Here is an 18,564-nt window from a genome sequence, read left to right as displayed (position 1 = left end):
TGAACCGATATATTTGGTTAACAGCAATTTTCATTCCTGATCCCATGTTATGTAGAAGTTGCCCAACATAGGTTCAAATACCCCCGTTAAAATAGAAACATCTATCGAATAGCCTGGTTTCCTTGGTAAATATTCAAGTAAATAATTTGCACCCCCTCCTGAGGCTGGCACTGGCCACGTGGGTAAGAACTTTGTAAATATCAAATGTGAGGAAAATAAAATAAAGTTATTGCTAATTATTGCACTCTCTGCCTGCTAGAGCTCATGTTGAGATAAATTTTATGTTTTCTAGGCTTCTAATGTGTTGAAATTAGGTGGTCCGCCTTTACAAGTGATTTACTATTTTAGAGACAGTAAGTACTTGTTTTTAAAACCAGGAAAAAGGAAACATGCTTTTATCTGTTTCAATAACCTGAGAACTCTCCCGGAAAAACACCTTGCTGGGCCGGCACGTCTCAAAGAGCCGTATCTTTCCTCCAGTTGGTATTAGGGCCCCTGAGTTCTCTCCCTCCCACAAGAAACACTTCCACACACTGTCAGAGCATGACTGTCAATTCTCAGTTAGGGCAGTGGTTGGCCAACTCATTAGTCAACAGAGCCAAATATCAACAGGACAACGACTGAAATTTCTTTTGAGAGCCACATTTTTTAAACTTAAACTTCTTCTAACGCCACTTCTTCAAGATAGACTTGCCCAGGCCGTGATATTTTGTGGAAGAGCCACACTCAAGGGGCCAAAGAGCCGCATGTGGCTCGCGAGCCGCAGTTTGCCGACCACAGAGTTAGGGAATGTTGTAATTAACAGTGTGATTCCTATGCCAGTGAAGGTTTACCCAGAAACGCTCTATCTAGTCCTGGAAATGTGTCTTGGATCCCAAAGAAACGGTGGAGAGCCCACGCTGTCCGCACTCGATGAGAAACGGGGTCTCTGTTCGTTCTCGGACTTTCTGTAGCTCTAGGGAGAGCCCCTCGCTGGGCTCCCTGGCACGCTGCACCGAGCCCACTGGAAGCATAAGGGAGTGGGGAGGGAGCTAAGTACCATCAACACAATCTGGCTTCACTCTCCGAGAGGCGCATGGAATTTCCTGAAATCTAGAAACCCCAAACACATTTGCCAAAGCCTGCAGGCGGGGAAACTCCTTTAATTTGTACTGAATATATGCTAGAACCAAACACCAACATTTTAAATGAAAAACAAGACCTCTGATTTCCCCTTCTGCCTCAAGGTCCAACGTGACTGCAAGATAATGCTGCTGGGCCTGTGCTGTCCCCACATTGTGACACTTTGTTCTCATCATCTGTTTGCATTGATTTTGACTTTTTAAGAAATATATTGCAGCCCAGCTGGTGTGGCTCAGTGGTTGAGCATCGAACTGTGAACCAGGAGGCCACGGTTCGATTCCCAGTCAGGGCACATGCCCGGCTTGTGGACTCGACCCCCAGTGTGGGGCCTGCAGATGGCAGCCAATCAATGGTTCTCTCTTATCATTGATGTTTCTATTTCTCCCTTCCTCTCCCTTCCTCTCTGAAATCAATAAGAATATATTTTTAAAAACTAGAAGTCATTAAATACACACACACACACACACACACACACACACACATATATATATATATATATATTGCATTAAAGTATGAAAACATGCTCACTAATCATCCGACAGATGCAAATCAAAATGACAATGAGGTGTCATCTCACACCTGTCAGAATGGCTATCATCAATAAATCAACAAACGACAAGTGTTGGCGAGGATGCGGAGAAAAGGGAACCCTCGTGCACTGCTGGTGGGAATGCAGACTGGTGCAGCCACTGTGGAGAACAGTATGGAGTTTCCTCAAAAAACTAAAACTGGAACTCCTATTTGACCCAGTGAACCCACTTCTAGGAATATATCCCAAGAAACTAGAAACACCAATCAGAAAGGACATATGCATCCCTATGTTCATAGCAGCACAATTCACCATAGCTAAGATTTGGAAACAGCCCAAGTGCCCATCAGCAGATGAGTGGATTAAAAAACTGTAGTACATCTACACAATGGAATACTATGCTGCCGTAAAAAAGAAGGAACTCCTACCATTTGCAACAGCATGGATGGACTTGGAGAGCATTATGCTAAGTGAAATAAGTCAGTCAGAGAAAGATAAATATCACATGATCTCACTCATTTGTGGATTATAATGAACAACATAAACTGATGAACAAAAATAGAACCATAGAGAAGCATCGATCAGACTGTCAAACCTCAAAGGGAAGGTAGGGGAAGGTGGGGGTGAGGGGGAGAGATCAACCAAAGGACTTGTATGCATGCATATAAGCCTAACCAATGGACACAGACACCAGGGGGGTGAGGGCATGAATGAGGGGGTGGGGGGACTCTGGGAGGACAAGGACACATATGTAATACCTTAATCAATAAAGAGAAAGAAAGTATTTCTTTCGATTTTTGAGTCTTTTGGCATCCTTTAAATTGGATGGTGCTTCCCTTGCCTTATCCTAGACCAGCTCTGGCTAGAGGGCATAGCTCATTCTCACTGTGCCCTCTCTCTAACAGACCCCGCAGACACCTCTGGCTCACACCTGTACACAGATCAATGATGCACAGAGTCCGGAGGGAAGGGATGGAGTTGTCACGTCTCAGACCCCGAGGACCACCTTACCTCTCGGTGCCAAATGGGGTTGGTGGTGTTGCTGATGATGGTGGACCGCCGCTCCTGCCCGTGGTGGGCACAGGTGGGGAAGCTGCTCTTCTTCCCGGGCTGGATGGACATCTTCAGGTAAGGGTCCGGGTTGAAGAACATCCCTTTCTTTAGCCCAACAGCTCTGAGATCTTCAAAGAAAGAGAGAGAGAGGAGGGAGGAAGGGCAGAGGAGGGCAGAGGAAAAGAGACGGAAGGACAAACAGCTCAACGACAAGTTGTTCTTAAATAATCAGACAGGAAGCGCCGAACAGAAACGATCTGGTGAGACAGTAACACCGTGACTCATACCGCGATCGCGTAGGTAAGTCAGGACAAGCGGGCCGTGGCTAATCCCAGCGGAGGGGTCTCCTAACGGGCTGCCAGCAGGAGACCAAACTTTACCCCACCTTACACACCTACACTCCCTCCGGGAATCATTCTGATTCTAACGTGAATGTGGGTTGGCAGCCAGCATTGCAATGTCTTGAGAGAAATCCTTAGTAAACTGTTTATTTTTTTAAAAAAAAAAAAAACACACACACACAATAGGTCCCTTCATGAGAGAAAAATGAATCTTTGACATACATACATACACGAAATGCACTGACCTACGTTTAACTGGGGCGGACGCTGCTGAGCGCACATTCAGTTACACACATTTACAGTGTCACATGTATCCCACAAATGCCACGGACGATAGGAACACGGGGAGACCAGAAATATTTCTGAAATCTGAACGCTACCTACTAGATTAAATAACTGTGAGGTTACTTTTTCAACAGCCTCAGTCACTTAAATGTTGAACGAATGCCCCACGTCTCACCTCAGATGCAGCAGCTGTGATTTCACTACGTGAGCTGCTAAAAGTTCTGGCCAAAGTCTGGTTCACAAAGAGAATGACACTTCTTTTTTTTTTTTTTTTTTAAGGCCAGGCTAAGAGAGGCACACACGTCAGGAAATGAAGCTGGCTTCACTGGACCCCCGACACCCTTCTGCGAATACCTGTGTGCCGGGGGTCAGCCTGAGAACTGAGGGGTCTCGGAGTGTCTAGAAGGACTGACTGCTTCCAGGTCACCTCACGCAGTGATGCTTAGGGTCGGGAGGCCCCGCCCACTGGTGTAGACAGACACCTGCAGATAGATGGCCCATGAACCTCCAAAGACCTCTGGGTCACCCAGACCCGCTGGGGAAGAGACCCCGTCACGTGACCCCAAATGGTCTCCACGGTCATCCTACTCAATCCCATTTCTGAAACACAAAGTCTTTCTTAGGACAGAGCTGGCCCGGGGCTGCCCAGAGAGCCCTACTCCCTGGGGCCTGCTCCCTGCTCACGGGAGGAAGCTCACGTCCCCATCTACCAGCGGGAACTTGGGGTCTAGACGTCTGTGCCATGAAAAGAGACCAGGAGAGTCTGATGACACGCAACTGGCAGTAGAGGGCGGCAGTTTAATGTGTTGGCAAAGCCCTAGCTGGTTTGCCTAGTGGATAGAGCATCGGCCTGTGGACCGAAGGGTCCTAGGTTTGATTCCTGGTCAAGGGCACGTACCTGGGTCGCAGGCTCCATCCCCAGTGTGGGGCATGCAAGAGGCAGCCAATCAATGATTCTCTCTCATCACTGATGTTTCTAGCTCTCTCTCCCTCTCCTAAAAACAATTAAACACACACACACACACACACACACAAACACACACACACACACACACGAAAAACTTACTTTAATATCCTGGCAAAGATTGAAAAATTCAACCAACAGGACCTGATGCGGAGAACACTGCATGAAGCAGAGTAAGATCACTGGCCTGAGGACCGGCGGGAGCTGAGAACTAGACAGGCACTCAGAGACGCTGCTGTCATCTCAGGAGCCTTCCCGTTCCCATCCCTGGCACCGCCCAATGTGCCTGCACTTCATTACCAGTTTAACACTGCGACATGTCTTTACTTGGCTTTGTTTAGCATAAAATAGCCTTGAGAGAGAAAATGCAATTTACATCCTTATTTTCTTACCTTTCTTGATTATGCTCGCCTCAGACTCAAAGACAGAAAAAAATGATATTCTTTAGATAGTAAGTCGACTTCTTTGCAACAAATGAGGAACAGCAGGTGCAGAAATGGCTGCCGCACAGTCTGACAGGGCTAGCAAATCATTCATGCAAAACATTCCCTTGAACACCAAGAATTTCCCCAGAAGAGGAAGCCGCCGTGATGAAAGAAGTCACTGTCAACCTTCACACCGACGATTCCCACAGGGACACTGCACAAATCAACCTCCCCTGGGAAATACAATCAACTGCCGACGACGTGTAGTCTGCTTGCTCAGTTCCCCGCACCCGTCTCATTTCTGCTCTCCTTTCTCTCTTTTGCCTTTTGTATCTCTTGTTGCTCAGAAACATCTGCCTCACCTAATAGTCCAATGAAGGCCTCAAAGTCACAAAGGTATGACATGGTAAGTATCCTGGTTTACAGTTTTATTTAGAGAAGAGGGTTAAGATATTCATCAAAACACAGTTGTTGTTGTTTTGTTTTGGGGATGTTGGTTGTTTTTTGTTGTTGTTTTTGTTTTTTTAGAGAGAGGAAGGGAGGGGGGAGAGAGAGAGAGAAACATTGATGTGAGACAGGAACATCGATGTGAGACAGGAACATCAATTGGTTGTCTCCCGCACAAGCACTGACCGGGGATCAAACCCACAGCCTTTTGGTGTATGCGATGATGCCCCAACCAACTCAGCCAGGGCAAAACACAGCTTTTGGTTTTTGCTGTAGAGCTCGATTATTTGTGTCCCTACTTATCTGTATATCATCAAGAGTAGAGCGTCTGCAGGCAGCCACTCCACAGGGCTTCCATGCTCCTGGGTAAGTATCGCCACTCACTGTCAATACGCTACGACCAGACTAATTTTTCCAGAATTACCATTGGAGTCTTGTTTTCATAGTCCATCATGTTAGCCACTTCTGCCTACCACCTGCACATATCTGACCCTACGGTAGGAAATAAGACATGATGTTAGCCAGCCGCCACGTGCACTGAGGTGGGACATTAGAAGAAGTTGTATTTAACGAAGAAACAACTGGCTGTGCCCCTACTTTTTAGGAAAATGTCCTGGGATTTTCATGATCTAGATGCTCATTCTCCTGTAGTGAGTTAATTAACATCCCTCTGGAGCCAAAACCAATATCTGTGTGTCATTTTTTAAATATTTTTACTAGAGGCCCAGTGCATGATTGAATCATGCACGTGTAAGGTCCCCTACACGCTTTCGCTTTTCGCGGTGGAGCTGGATGCCTGTCCGGTGGTGCACCAGGCCTTTCAGAAGCCTCTGGCTCGGCGGAGGCTTCTGAAAGGCCTGGTGCCGGAGCAGACAGGCACCCAGCTTCCCCACTTTTGATGGTCCGCGGCCGCTGAGGGGGGCTACCCTGCTGTTGAGAGGCGCAGGGGGCGGGACTCCCGCCCCTGCGCCTCTCAACGGCCACTGAGGGGGGCTGCTGCGGACACCTGGCTACCCTGCCGTTGAGAGGCGCAGCTGGGTGTCCGTGGCAGGCCCCCTCAGCGGCTGCAGATCTGGCCGTTGAGAGGTGCAGGGGGCGGGAGTCCCGCCCCCGGCGCCTCTCAACAGCAGGGTAGCCCCCCTCAGTGGCAGCGGATCCGGTGCCTCTCAATGGCCGGATAGGCCACCCCGAGTCCCGCCTCCCAGCCTCCCGCCGCCCAATCGTGGGCGTAGCGGAGTGATGGTAATTTACATGTTACTCTATTATTAGATAGGATTGATTTCAGAGAGGAAGGGAGAAGGAGAGAGAGATAGAAACATCAATGATGAGAGAGAATCATTGAGCGGCTGCCTCCTGCACGCCTCCTACTGGGGATCAAGCCCGAAAACCGGGCATGTGCCCTTGACTGGGAATAGAACCGTGACCTCCTGATTCACAGGTCGACGCTCAACCACTGAGCCACGCCAACTGGGCTGTGTGTATCCTATTCAGAATGATACTGACCACTGGGAAGCACAGGGCGAGGCTTCTACACTAAGAGAACCACGTGTGGCCAAACTAAATGTCCTGAGCCACGCAGGCTGGCTCGGGTTCCCACCGATGAAGAAAGAACTCCTGACCTGCAAGAGAAGAGCAGCCACTCCACAGGGCCTCCATGCTCCTGGATAAGCATCATTGGGGGTGTGAGGTCTAAAGTACAGGACCTGCCCTGCTCTCAAAAGACGGACAGATGAAGGGACAGGGGAGTGTCACAGGCAGTGGGACGTCTAAGGGCCCTGCTAAAAACCTAGACATCGGCAAACCCTGAGGGTTCCAACCAAAACATACGTACTGGCCAAATGTGAACCGTAAGTCACCCGTTACCACCGCGGGGACCTGCCAAGAAACAAAGCCCAGAAAGCGTTCCCAGGAAGTGCCTCCTCCGCTGGGACAGACATGGTGCTGAAGGCCCTGGCAGCCGTGAGCGCCGTCCTGTGCGCCCTTGGGTCGTATGCGATGAGGGCGCACCATCGCCACGTCTGTTTTCAAGATCAGCCTGCTCACCCTCCCTCGTGAGAACATGCATTTTCATGCACATGTTTTGCAGCCAAGAAAGTGAACTGAATTTAAGTTTCAGAAGCACAACACAGATGGGAAAACGAAAACAAAGCATCTGACAGTGACAGACGTCGGTTAGACTTCATTTTGGATGCACTGTAGCAGAGTCGTCGGCTTTAAAAACCCATGTCAAATGCTGACTTCCTCAGTGAATTCTTGACCTTATGACTGCCCGTTAATTTTTTTTTTAAATCAGAGGCTTTCAAACTTTTTTGAGTCGCCTACATACGAAGTAACATTTGACACGGATGCACACATACAGAGGTGTTTTTATTTTCTTGCATGCGTTTTTTTTCCGTTTGTATAAACTGACTAGAGGCCCAGTGCACGAAATTCGTGCACGGAGGGGGTTTGTCCCTCAGCCCAGCCTGTACCCTCTCCAATCTCGGACCCCTCAAAGGATGTCCGACTGCCCGTTTAGGCCCGATCCTTGGGATCGGGCCTAAACGGGCAGTCGGACATCCCTCTCATAATCCAGGACTGCTGGCTCCCAACTGCTTGCCTGCCTGCCTTCCTGATTGCCCCTAACTGCTTCTGCCTGCCAGCCTGATCACCCCCTAATCACTCCCATGCCAGACTGTTTGCCCCCAACTTCCCTCTTCTGCTGGCCTGGTCACCCCTAACTGCCCTCTCCTGCAGGGTTGATCACCTCCAACTGCCCTTCCTTGCAGGCCTGATCTCTCTCAACTGCCCTCCCTTGCAAGCCTGGTCCCTCTCAACTGCCCTCCCTTGCAGGCAGGGTGCCTCCCAACTGCCCTCCCTTGCAGGCTGGGTGCCTCCCAACTGCCCTCTCCTGCTGGCCATCTTGTGGTGGCCATCTTGTGTCCACATGGGGGCAGGATCTTTGACCACATGGGGGCAGCTATATTGTGTGTTGCAGTGATGATCAATCTGCATAGTTCTCTTTTATTAGATAGGATAGAGGCCTGGTACAGGGGTGGGGGCCAGCTGGTTTGCCCTGAAGGGTGTCCCTGATCAAGGTGGGGTTCCCTTGGGGCATGGGGCGGCCTGAGCAAGGGGCCTGTGGTGGTTTACAGGTGGGCCACGCCCCCTGGGACGCAAGCAGAGACCCTGGTATCTGGAATTTATTTTCCTTCTACAACTGAAACTTTGTAGCCTGGAGCAGAGCCAAGTCTGGGGCTCCCTCCAAGGCCCGAATCCATTTGTGTTGGGGTTATAATTGAAACTTTGTTGCCTTAAGCGGGTGGCACATCCAGGGTGTGTGGAAAGCTTTGCTTCCCCTCTTGCCAGCGGCAACCCTGGCCTGCTCTCTCAAGCTCCATTCTGCTGCCATTTGTTTGAATTTGTTTACCTTCTATAATTGAAACTTTGTAGCTTGAGTGGAGGCTTAGGCCTGCAATGGCTGGCAGAAAGCTTGGCTTCCTCTGTTACCTAGGGAACCTTGCTCTCTGTGGCTGTAGCCATCTTGGTTTGGGTTAATTTGCATACTCGCTCTGATTGGATGGTGGGCGTGGCTTGTGGGCGTGGCTTCTGGGTGTGTCGGAGGTATGGTCAATTTGCATATTTGTCTATTATTATATAGGATGTTCTGTGAAAAACTATTTCCCTTTGGTGGTCAACTGATCTTCTCCTATTCGTTTCTAAATTGCTAGTTTCAATGAAATAAGCCTTGTAAACCACAAATGAGTTCCCGCTCACCACCAATGCGTTCGTTTTATGATACACATGCAAGCAATTAGAACATTGCAGCAACCAGAAAACAACAAAAAAATTGTTTTACCCACTTTCTATTTTTATGTGTATTCCTCCACAGAAATAGGGGTTTCCCTCGGCTTTTCCCCCACTAGTTTCCACATTTCCCTTTCTCTAGATGAGGTAAGCACAAATCACGTTCAATAACCAACGCCCTCACGTGGGGTTCACACATGACATTACTGATTTTTTTTAAAGTAACTGTGCACAGTTAGAGTCTTTTTCCCACCAGAAAACTCCTTAGAAGAAGTAACTTCTGAGTTTATATCAATGATCTATTTTTATCCTGGTAAAAGACATACTTGAATTTCGGAAGTATGAGCCCCCAGATCAATAACTAGTCCACCTAGAACATATGAGAATCTGTAGAAGAAGGGACTACTGAGGCCCTTACAATCGCACACTTTCAAGCTGGACATGGAGCCAACGAAAGGCGGCCTTACCGGACAGCGTGAAGCTGACGAGCTTCCGGGAATGCGGGCTTCCGGACGCACCTCCTTCCGCGCCTTCTGCCCCCATCTGCAGACAAAAAACACGCGGCTGAAGCTTCACGGGGTCTGAGGCTCTCAGCCTTCCTGGGGAATCACGTATGTTTGCCAATGTGATGATGTTTGTACCAAACATGCATGGAGTATATATGCCTTTTCATAAGCTGCAGAGCTGGGAATTGAGACACCAATGCAGATTCTCAGAGATGAGAGAAAGAGCAGACCTAACTTCATCTTTACCCGAAATGAGATCACTGATAGGAGCTTCTAGATTTGCTGGGATATGAATCAACTGACTTTATGTCCTTTTAGTTCTTTGATAAGAAGATAGTTGATAGGTTGTAAATGGACTTATGTTGCTATTAATATATGAAAACATTCCTTAAGTTAAAAAAATCAAACATCAAATTCCTTCAGAGCTTTTAGAAAACCCTAGAATAAACTAAACACGCGATTTACACCAGACTCATCCATACATATGTAGAATGATCCTCTCTCGCCAAACATTTTTAGTGGCCACATGGATGTCCCATCGCCTATATGACTGAGCTACAGTAGGTACATGGCACCTGCTGTTATAATTAGTTGTAATAGGCATTCTCAACGCTATTGTACTAATCCTTGTATTATGAAGCTTTTCCTAAAAGCTTTCGAGTAAATTATCTCATGAAACTAGTCATTTAGAGACCACATAGCAGATTTAGCCTTTCCATCAACTTATGTACAATGAGTGCTCAATTATGGCATACTAGGAAACAAAATTTCATAGTTTTCTAAAAAAAAAAAAATCTGCAATACTGTAAGAGACAGGCTGAAGGCAGAATATATGTTGAATCGTTGGAAAAGAGAAACCACGTCGTTTATATCACACCCTTCCATCTTTCATCTTTGGAACACTCCCCACGCTCCTCTAAAAATCTTACGCCACCAACAAATAAAACTTTCACTAATCCACGAAAAGCCGGAAAACTCCGAAGTAAGTTCCACGCAAATGCTGAAATATCCATTTCTACTTCCTTCTCTACTTCCTGTAACCTAGTCAAAACTATCTTATGTGGCACTTAACTGCTTCCTGGTCGTGTCATTTGCAGGATCCTGGGGTCCCATCCAGGTATCTTTTTACATTCCAGCCATCAAACCACGTCCTTGACGACACTGGGCTGGCTCTCAGTGAGTACGTATGCTTCGTTACACCGCGTGCCACCTCTCTGACTCATCCCCCCCAGGTTGACCGGCGGGACAATAGCAAACCAGCCAGGCTCCTGATCGCTGGTCACTACCTCGTCCTGCTTTCACCACGCACAACCCCGCACTGCAGAGCGGTGAGCAGCAAGGGAGCGCAGTCTGCAGCTGAGACAGCCAGACCGGATAGGTCCCGGCGTCCCCTCAAGTGGACCCCATGGCCCTGTGCGCTGTACCGCCCCCAAGACACGATGACCCTTTCTTCGAAGAGAGACTCACCCCACGTGAGCTAAAGAAAACTGGAAAGACGCATAGTCTTTTAAAAATAAACTTTAAATAGGTTTTCTTTAAAAACCTACTTAAAGTACTACAAGATATTATAGAAACAAAAAAGTTTGCCCTTGGATTCTCATTTTTAAAATGTAGTTCACTGTCCGGCAAAAGGTTAATGTGAAACCATGTTCACATAAATCACAGATCTACACTGTCCTTGCCTGCAACGGTGGCAAAATGCCCACCTGAAAGAATACCCAAAGCATTCGATGTGATCACCGATGACCATAAAGCCAGGGAGGAGCACACAGCCCCTCGAGCTCCGGGGCATGAGCGGTGATACACACGTCTGCGCTCGCTGTTGGGAGAAAGGGTTTTAAATAAACTCCCTCCCTAGCTTCGTTCCAGGAAAAGCCAGAAGCAGCTCTGTCAACCCAGGGCAGAAACAACACATGGCAGCGAGTGGCGGCAGCCTCGGCCTGTCCCTGAGGCCGGAGGATTTCCTGTCCCAGGCGTCTGAGATGCACACCGCCGTGTACTCGGAGGAATGACAGTGACGTCCAGGTCCCAGCGACAGAGCGGGCACAGCGGTGTGTCCTGGACTCACTGCAGAAGGATGTGTGAGAGAGGACCGGATGAGGGCGGCAGCTCATGTCCTTCCCGAGGGAGGCGCCCAGTGACGGCTCCCGGGACTATTCCAAGTGGGCTTTGCGACTCTCCGCGCCGTTTATCAGTCTCAATCCCTAAACACAGGCCACAGGCCGTGTCCCGGGATGGCCATCACGCTGGGTACAAACACGGCGCTCACCCTCACAACGCAGGGGGCACAGCCACGAGGCACAGCCTCTCCGTTCTGGACACAGACCCAACCGCCTCAAGCCTGGTCAGGAACCTACTGGCCACCCATCCTAGGAGTCACCCTCTGAACCACAATATTCTATTCTGATCGCAAGCGCTGTATCGACGAAGCCGTTAAGGTGCTCTGCACGCTGTCTGAGGCAAATTAATTATCTCCAAACGAGCCACGGGACTCGACAGAATAATCTCAATGCAAAGATCAATGGAATGAGATCAATGTTCACCCGGCGGCGGACTCCCGCTGCCTTCAGTGATAGCGGATCGTTGAAACCGCTCAAGTCTAAAAGAGATAAATAAAAATTCTGGAGTTCAGAAAACCGCGTCTGGAAGCTATTGTCTAATTTCACACACAGTTAGTTTTTCAAAGGGTTTTACGGCAAACAGCGCCGCAGTTCTCCTTTTGCATTGTTTCCCTTTAGAATATTAATTACAGCATGTGCCAGTGCCGACTATGTGACACGGCAGAGGTTGCAGTCAACAACTGTTACTCTCCTTGTGGACTTCCAAGGCTTATCTAGGAAATGTGGGTGATCCTTTCGTGTTCCATACCATGTGTCCTACGGTGGGGACTCAGACATAATTCACCCGTGGGCTCGGTACTTAGGTACTGCAGATTTCGCACGTACTGCTCCCTCTACCTAAGATGCTCTTCCCTACCTCTCTCCACCTGAGTGGCTCCTACTCATCCTGCAGACAGCCCCGCAAGCATGCCTCCTTCAGGAAGCCCTCAACACCTTTCCGATCAGGATCAATCCTACCAGCAGGTGCCCTCCTAGCCCCGTCTGACTCCCGCTCATTGTCATTCGACTCAAACAAACACAATTTAACTTAGTTGATGTCTCTCCTCCCCCACCAGACCAGTGAGAACAAACGCTGTGTTTTGCTTATCACTGAGTCCCTGGTGGTGCGTGCGATGCCCGGCACTTAGCTGGCACCCCGTGAGTAATTGCATGCGTGAGAGGAGAAAGGGAAGGACTGGCTGATACGGCACTGGTGGGTCTGGACCAGGCGTCCTCAGACTGCGGCCCGCGGGCCACATGCGGGTGTTTTTGCCGTTTTGTTTTTTTAGTTCAAAATAAGATATGTGCAGTGTGCATAGGAATGTGTTCATAGTTTTTTTTTAAACTATAGTCCGGCCCTCCAACGGTCTGAGGGACAGTGAACTGGCCCCCTGTTTAAACAGTTTGAGGACCCCTGGTCTGGACAATTGCAAATCGCCATCGGCAAAGATTACTTTCTGAATTTCAAGGAGTCAACCTGGCCACTTGCCTATTTCCAAAAGTGCGTGCATCTATACATTTACACACACACACACACACACACACACACACACGTTATGAAGATTCGATATTATGGAAGTCTATTTTTCTCCTATGCTTCCATGACCTGATTTTTAGGAACGAGCAATGTAAGTGTAATGACTTACATCTCTTACACTCTCGGGATTCCCCTAAACTCTAAGTCCAATCACCCATGTGCAATGCAGAGCAGCTTGTGAGGCTGAGAGATTCTAAGGTTGGTGGATGGAGTGAAAAATCACATCGAGAAAAGGACTCCCCTGGGAAGTGCCAGGTTGGAAATGGACAGACTTTCCCTTCCAGGGTCCAACAAAGCCAACGGTGCCCTCCAAAACAAAATTAAACATCTCGTTCTCCCACCGAGGCCCGGAGAAGCAGCTGGCCGCCGCGGACCGGCCACGTCGTACAAAACCATGTGTGGTCTCTGGAGGCACTGGGCCCCAGCTCGGCCTGGAGAGGGACTCAGCACTGAGCCTCCCAGGGGAACAGCACAGGCCTGACCCCCTCTCACACTCCCTTTGGGAGGAAAGCTCACTGATCAGCAGGCAGAATCACACCCTCTCCGTCATGACTGTTCTCCCTTCGACTCACTGAGCTCCTGTAAATTCAATTCACACTCAGATGCAATGCTACCATTTCCTACCCAATGAAGTCTGAAACCCCTTCCATGGGGAAGCACTCATAATTTGCTTCATGGAGAGCCGACTACACAGAGCTGTTCTAAATCAAATCGTATTTTCCCACTGGTTAGATTATGGATGCAGGTCAGCCAGCCTGCGCGTGATTTCCTTCACTAAAGCAGAGCCCCAGTGCCCTGTGTTTCCTTCTCATTGCACCCCATAAGCTGCCAGAGGTGCACATGCAGAAATAGAAGGCGAGGACCCGGGGACCGCCCACCCCCCGGGACCACCCACCCCGGGGACCGCCCACCCCCGGGGACCGCCCACCCCAGGAAGCAGGGAGGAGGACTCACCATCACAGCGGGGTTCCTCACAGTGATGCAGGGGGTGGTGGCTCGCAGGGCTCCGCTGATGCCGTGGTAGTACTTAAAGCAGATTTTTATCTCCGCTGCAGACCGATAGGAGAAAAACAATCATTCAGACAGGAGGCACGTTCTCTGGGAACCAGCTGAGGCCATTCCCACACCGCCTCTCAGAAAGCCCTGCTCCTGAGTCTCTGAATGACCCCTCCTTTCCCAAGCAGAGGCGACGGATTGGTTATCCAGTGGTCGGCAAACTGCGGCTCTTTGGCTCCTTGAGTGTGGCTCTTCCACAAAATACCACGGCCTGGGCGAGTCTATTTTGAAGACGTGGCGTTCGAAGAAGTTTAGGTTTAAAAAATTTGGCTCTCAAAAGAAATTTCAATCATGTACTGTTGATATTTGGCTCTGTTGACTAATGAGTTTGCCGACCACTGGCTTCTTACTGGTCTCAGATGCTTCCCTGGACTGTTATAAGAACACCCTCAAACATATCCTACCTAATAATAGACAAATATGCAAATTGACCGCACCTTCGCTATGCCCAAGCCACGCCCACCAGTCAAGCCACGCCCACCAACCAATCAGGATGAGTATGCAAATTATCCCAACCAAGATGGCGGTTAATTTGCATATCAAGACAGTGTAGAAAGAAGCCAAGAGCTGCAGAAGGGAGCAAAGCTGCGGAGAAGCAAGCAAGCCAGGGGGAGGAGAAGGGAAGAGCGGAGGCGGGGCCGGGGAGAAGGGAGGAGCGGAGGCGGGGCCGGAAGAGAAGGGAGAAAAGCAGGCGGGGCGGGGTAGAGTGCAGCAGGAAACCCTATTGCAGGACTCTTCCTGCAACGGGAATGCTAGTTAGAAGATAATGTGCCAACGTGCCACCAGAGACGAGGCTAAGACTAGCTGCCCTGCGTGGAGGTGTCTCTCTGGTCTCGCGGCTCCTTAACCTCACCCCCACTTTGGGAGGCAGAAGGCCTGCCCCCAGGCTGCAGATGGGGTGTGGAGATGTGCTGAAGGTCAAACAGGAAATGACAGAGTCAGGACGCAAGCCAGCCTTAGGTATCAAAGCCTTCATTCTGAACCCCTACAATACAGACAGACTGCAGCTGCCCACGGAAACAGAAAGCAGGTTAACACGTATGAAAAAATACTGCCTTAGCCTACGCAGTGCTCGGGCCTGGGGACCTGCATTGTTTTAAATGTCCAAGTGATCTAAATGCACCTACTAGACAGGGATCAAATTCAGTAACCACCGGCACAGACACTCCTGGTATGTGAACAGGCAGGTGCAGATGCAGATGTATGTGGAGGTCTATATCCACAGGTTATGTGTGTGTTTATATATACTACACATGTATGTAGCATATATGTGTTTTATATGTGTAAAATTTGAACTCGATAAAGAGCAATACCAATGTCATGTACTGATTTTGGGAAGGAACAGTTTCAAAGCTCGTGCAGTCAGAATGCGTCACAGGTCGATGGCACAGACACGGGGATGTTCCCGTGTGCAGAGCGCCTGAGCCACCGCAAGATGCCTGGTTCCCCAGGTGTCATCCGATACCGGCAGGGATGCTGCCGGGCAGCCCCGGGCCAGGCCGCCTACAGGAGCGGCTTCCTCCCCTGAGTCCCCTGGATCACACCCTAGAGCGGGGCCACTGGACGTGTTTTCCCAAGGAAGCTCACCTCCCACTGGCCCTCCCGGCTGCACCCGATGACCTCCACAGAGTATGTGGCTCACTTGTTTTAAGAGAAAAAAAACACAACAACTAAAGAAAAACCCTTTTAGGAATTTATATTATTGCACGTTTCCTATCCATAATGAAATAAATAAATAAATAAACACACAGTCTTGTCATGAGGTAAAATACTGACTCTTTCCATCACCAACGTTAATCCCTGTGGTGATTCAAACTGTAGCGAGCACTGCCGAGCCGAAGACTGTGACCACGTTCCCATCACAGACAGGCCCGGCCCCCCCTGGGCAGGGCAGAGAATCCGAGGAAGGCGTCTGGTCCAGCAGGGGATGGGGTGTGGAGGTGACAGTCACAGGCCTGACAGAGCACAGGAGACAGACGCTAAAAGGGAGGATGGCGGGGAGAAGGCTGGAGGCCCCAGAGACCAGTGAGGACACGCGGGATCAGAAAGGCTCACAGAACGCACTGGCTGGGACTGAAACCTGCGGGTGAGAAAACCTAACCGATGAGAAGGCTGGGAGCGAGGAGTGGCCGAGGCAGGAACGGTGAGCTGCTGGCTCTGAGGACGGACCTGCGCGGGAATCCCAGCCTCATTCTCACCGCCCTCCGCGGAACACCCAGGCGTGACTGTCCCGAGCACCGACACGGGGCTCTGATTATTCCCGAAACGGTAACAGCTGCGTAGACCTGAGCCAGCCTTTCTCTCCCACCCGCTTTCTCCCGAGACCAACAGCACGTCTTCGGCAAGAACAGGGCTCAGCACGGTGCACAGGCCCATCAAAGCCCGGCAAGCTCGGTGGCAGGCGTGAGCACTGGGCTCTGCGGGCAGGAGCTCTCAGAGTCACCCTCTAACGCTGGAGGCCAGGACTCCGACAGCCGGACCTCCGTGACCAAGTCAACGGGGAGTGAGCGAGATGTGCATTTGTGTAAGACATCTTCCCCGAACTCTCACGTTAGGATGCCATGTCCTCGAAATAGTCAGCGAGGGAACACACTCTAAGACAAAACAAGTGACTGCTCGTTTTTAAAATATATATTTTTTTATTGATTTCAGAGAGGAAGGGAGAGGGAGAGAGACACAGAAACATCAATGATGAGAGAGAATCATGGATCAGCTGCCTCCTACACGCCCCCCGCACTGGGGATCAAGCCCACAACCTGGGCCTGGGCCCTGACCGGGAATCTAACCGGGACCTCCTGGTTCCTAGGTTGATGCTCTATCACTGAGCCATGCCGGCCGGGATGCTCATTCTTATCTGTAGGATATTGGTAGCCAGGCCCACTTTGCCAGCCGACGCATTTTAGGAATTTTATTCCTTGCTATGACCCAGATCTCCAACCCCAGTGATACACTAGCGTCTCAGTGACCTCTAAGATGAACTGACTCTGAATTGAACAAAACAGATTCTGTGGGCGGACATGGTCACCCCAAACAGGGCAGAGCCAACAGCTTCCCACGGCTTCCTGCTGGGGCAGAGCACAGGGACTGACGCAGATCACCCGTCACAAAAAGCCAACACACAGCAGGTCCCCAGGGAGGAAAACACAGAACAGCTGTGGGCCCCTGGACTCCAACCAGCCAGGTCCCAGAGCAGGACCCCAGGAAAAAGGCCTGCCCCTCCAATACGGGCCTGTCCCATGCGGGGTGGGAGCGTCCTGTCCACATAGGATTTTTAGTGCTTTCGGTCACTCAAGATTAAAACACAGTGTAACCATAGGACCTCCCCTCCGAGTAAGAGAGAAACCAGCAGGTGGACCAATGTCCCTGCACATTTTAGTTATGGGAAGAGGCCCCTGGAAAGAAAACCCAAAAGGGGGGCAAGGGCAGTTGGGGCCCCGCCATCTGTTGGAGCTACATGTTTACCCTCTCACTGCGAGAGGAAAACAGAAAGCTACTCATTCCTGCGGGAAACGGACGCAAGGACAGGGGAAAGCCAACGCAGGTGTGATGACCGAGCATCAGAACCGGGAGAAGCCCACTGCTCACAGGGCCAGCCCGCTCCCAGGCGGCGAGACGGAGGAGCTGGACTAGGGAGCAAGGAAGGATCCATCGACCCAAGAAGGGATTCCCCACATATCGATGGTCAAACAGACAGGAGGAAGGCAGGCGAGAAAGCAGGTCTGAATGAATGGATGAATGAATGACCATCCTATATAATAAAAGGCTAATATGCAAATTGTCCCCTCGGCCGGGAGTTCAACTGGGAGTTTGACCAGCGGGCGGGGCTGGCCAACTGCCCGCAGCCCCTCCCCCTGGCCGGCCTCACCCCTGACCGCCCCCCCTACCCTGATTGGGGGGCAAGGCCAGCCCGCCAACCATCCACAGCCCCTCCCCCCAGTCAGCCCGGCCTGATCGTCCCAATCAGGTTGGGCCGGCAGGACCCGACCCATGCACGAATTCATGCACCGGGCCTCTAGTAGTCTATAAAAGACTATAGAAACAGACGTTCTGGCATGTCTGACCCAAGACAACTTTTGAAACCTCTTACATTTCAAAACTCAAGAATGCACATGGCCCAGATGAGCAATCCAGTTTCTGCAAGCATCAGCTCATTTGAGGAATATTTGACAGTCTGATGACAAGTGCAGAGGGAAGCGTCCTCTTCTCCAATGCCTAGCAAGGTCGTCTACCCCAAATTAAACCAGTCTGTGTCCTCCAAATTCATCCAGGCAGGTCCCGTAACAATATGCCTGGCCTCCTGCCTCCTGCCTCCTGTAGGGGTTTATCCAGACAAACCAAAGCCGTCTTTACATTCAGAAATAGCTCAGTGCTCAAATCTAGGTTTTGCCATGAATTTAGGTCAATTTTTGGAGAA

General features: G+C 50.2%; 1 protein-coding gene across 1 annotated transcript in view; it reads right to left on the bottom strand.

Moving 5' to 3' along the window:
- HECW2 (HECT, C2 and WW domain containing E3 ubiquitin protein ligase 2) overlaps positions 1-18,564 on the bottom strand; it is a 183,187-nt gene that overhangs the window by 117,072 nt on the left and 47,551 nt on the right. The window contains exons 3-5 of the mRNA XM_054723028.1: positions 14,049-14,143; positions 9,420-9,495; positions 2,663-2,832 (exon numbers count right to left, since the gene is read on the bottom strand). Of these exons, the coding sequence (XP_054579003.1) occupies positions 2,663-2,832; positions 9,420-9,495; positions 14,049-14,143 (341 nt within the window). The remainder of the gene's footprint in view (positions 1-2,662; positions 2,833-9,419; positions 9,496-14,048; positions 14,144-18,564) is intronic.

This window comes from Eptesicus fuscus, chromosome 11 (assembly GCF_027574615.1).
Source record: "Eptesicus fuscus isolate TK198812 chromosome 11, DD_ASM_mEF_20220401, whole genome shotgun sequence".
In the NCBI taxonomy this organism is placed as follows: Eukaryota; Metazoa; Chordata; class Mammalia; order Chiroptera; family Vespertilionidae; genus Eptesicus; species Eptesicus fuscus.
The sequence above is the reverse complement of the archived record's forward strand: the minus strand, read 5'-3'. Positions and strand labels throughout refer to the sequence as shown.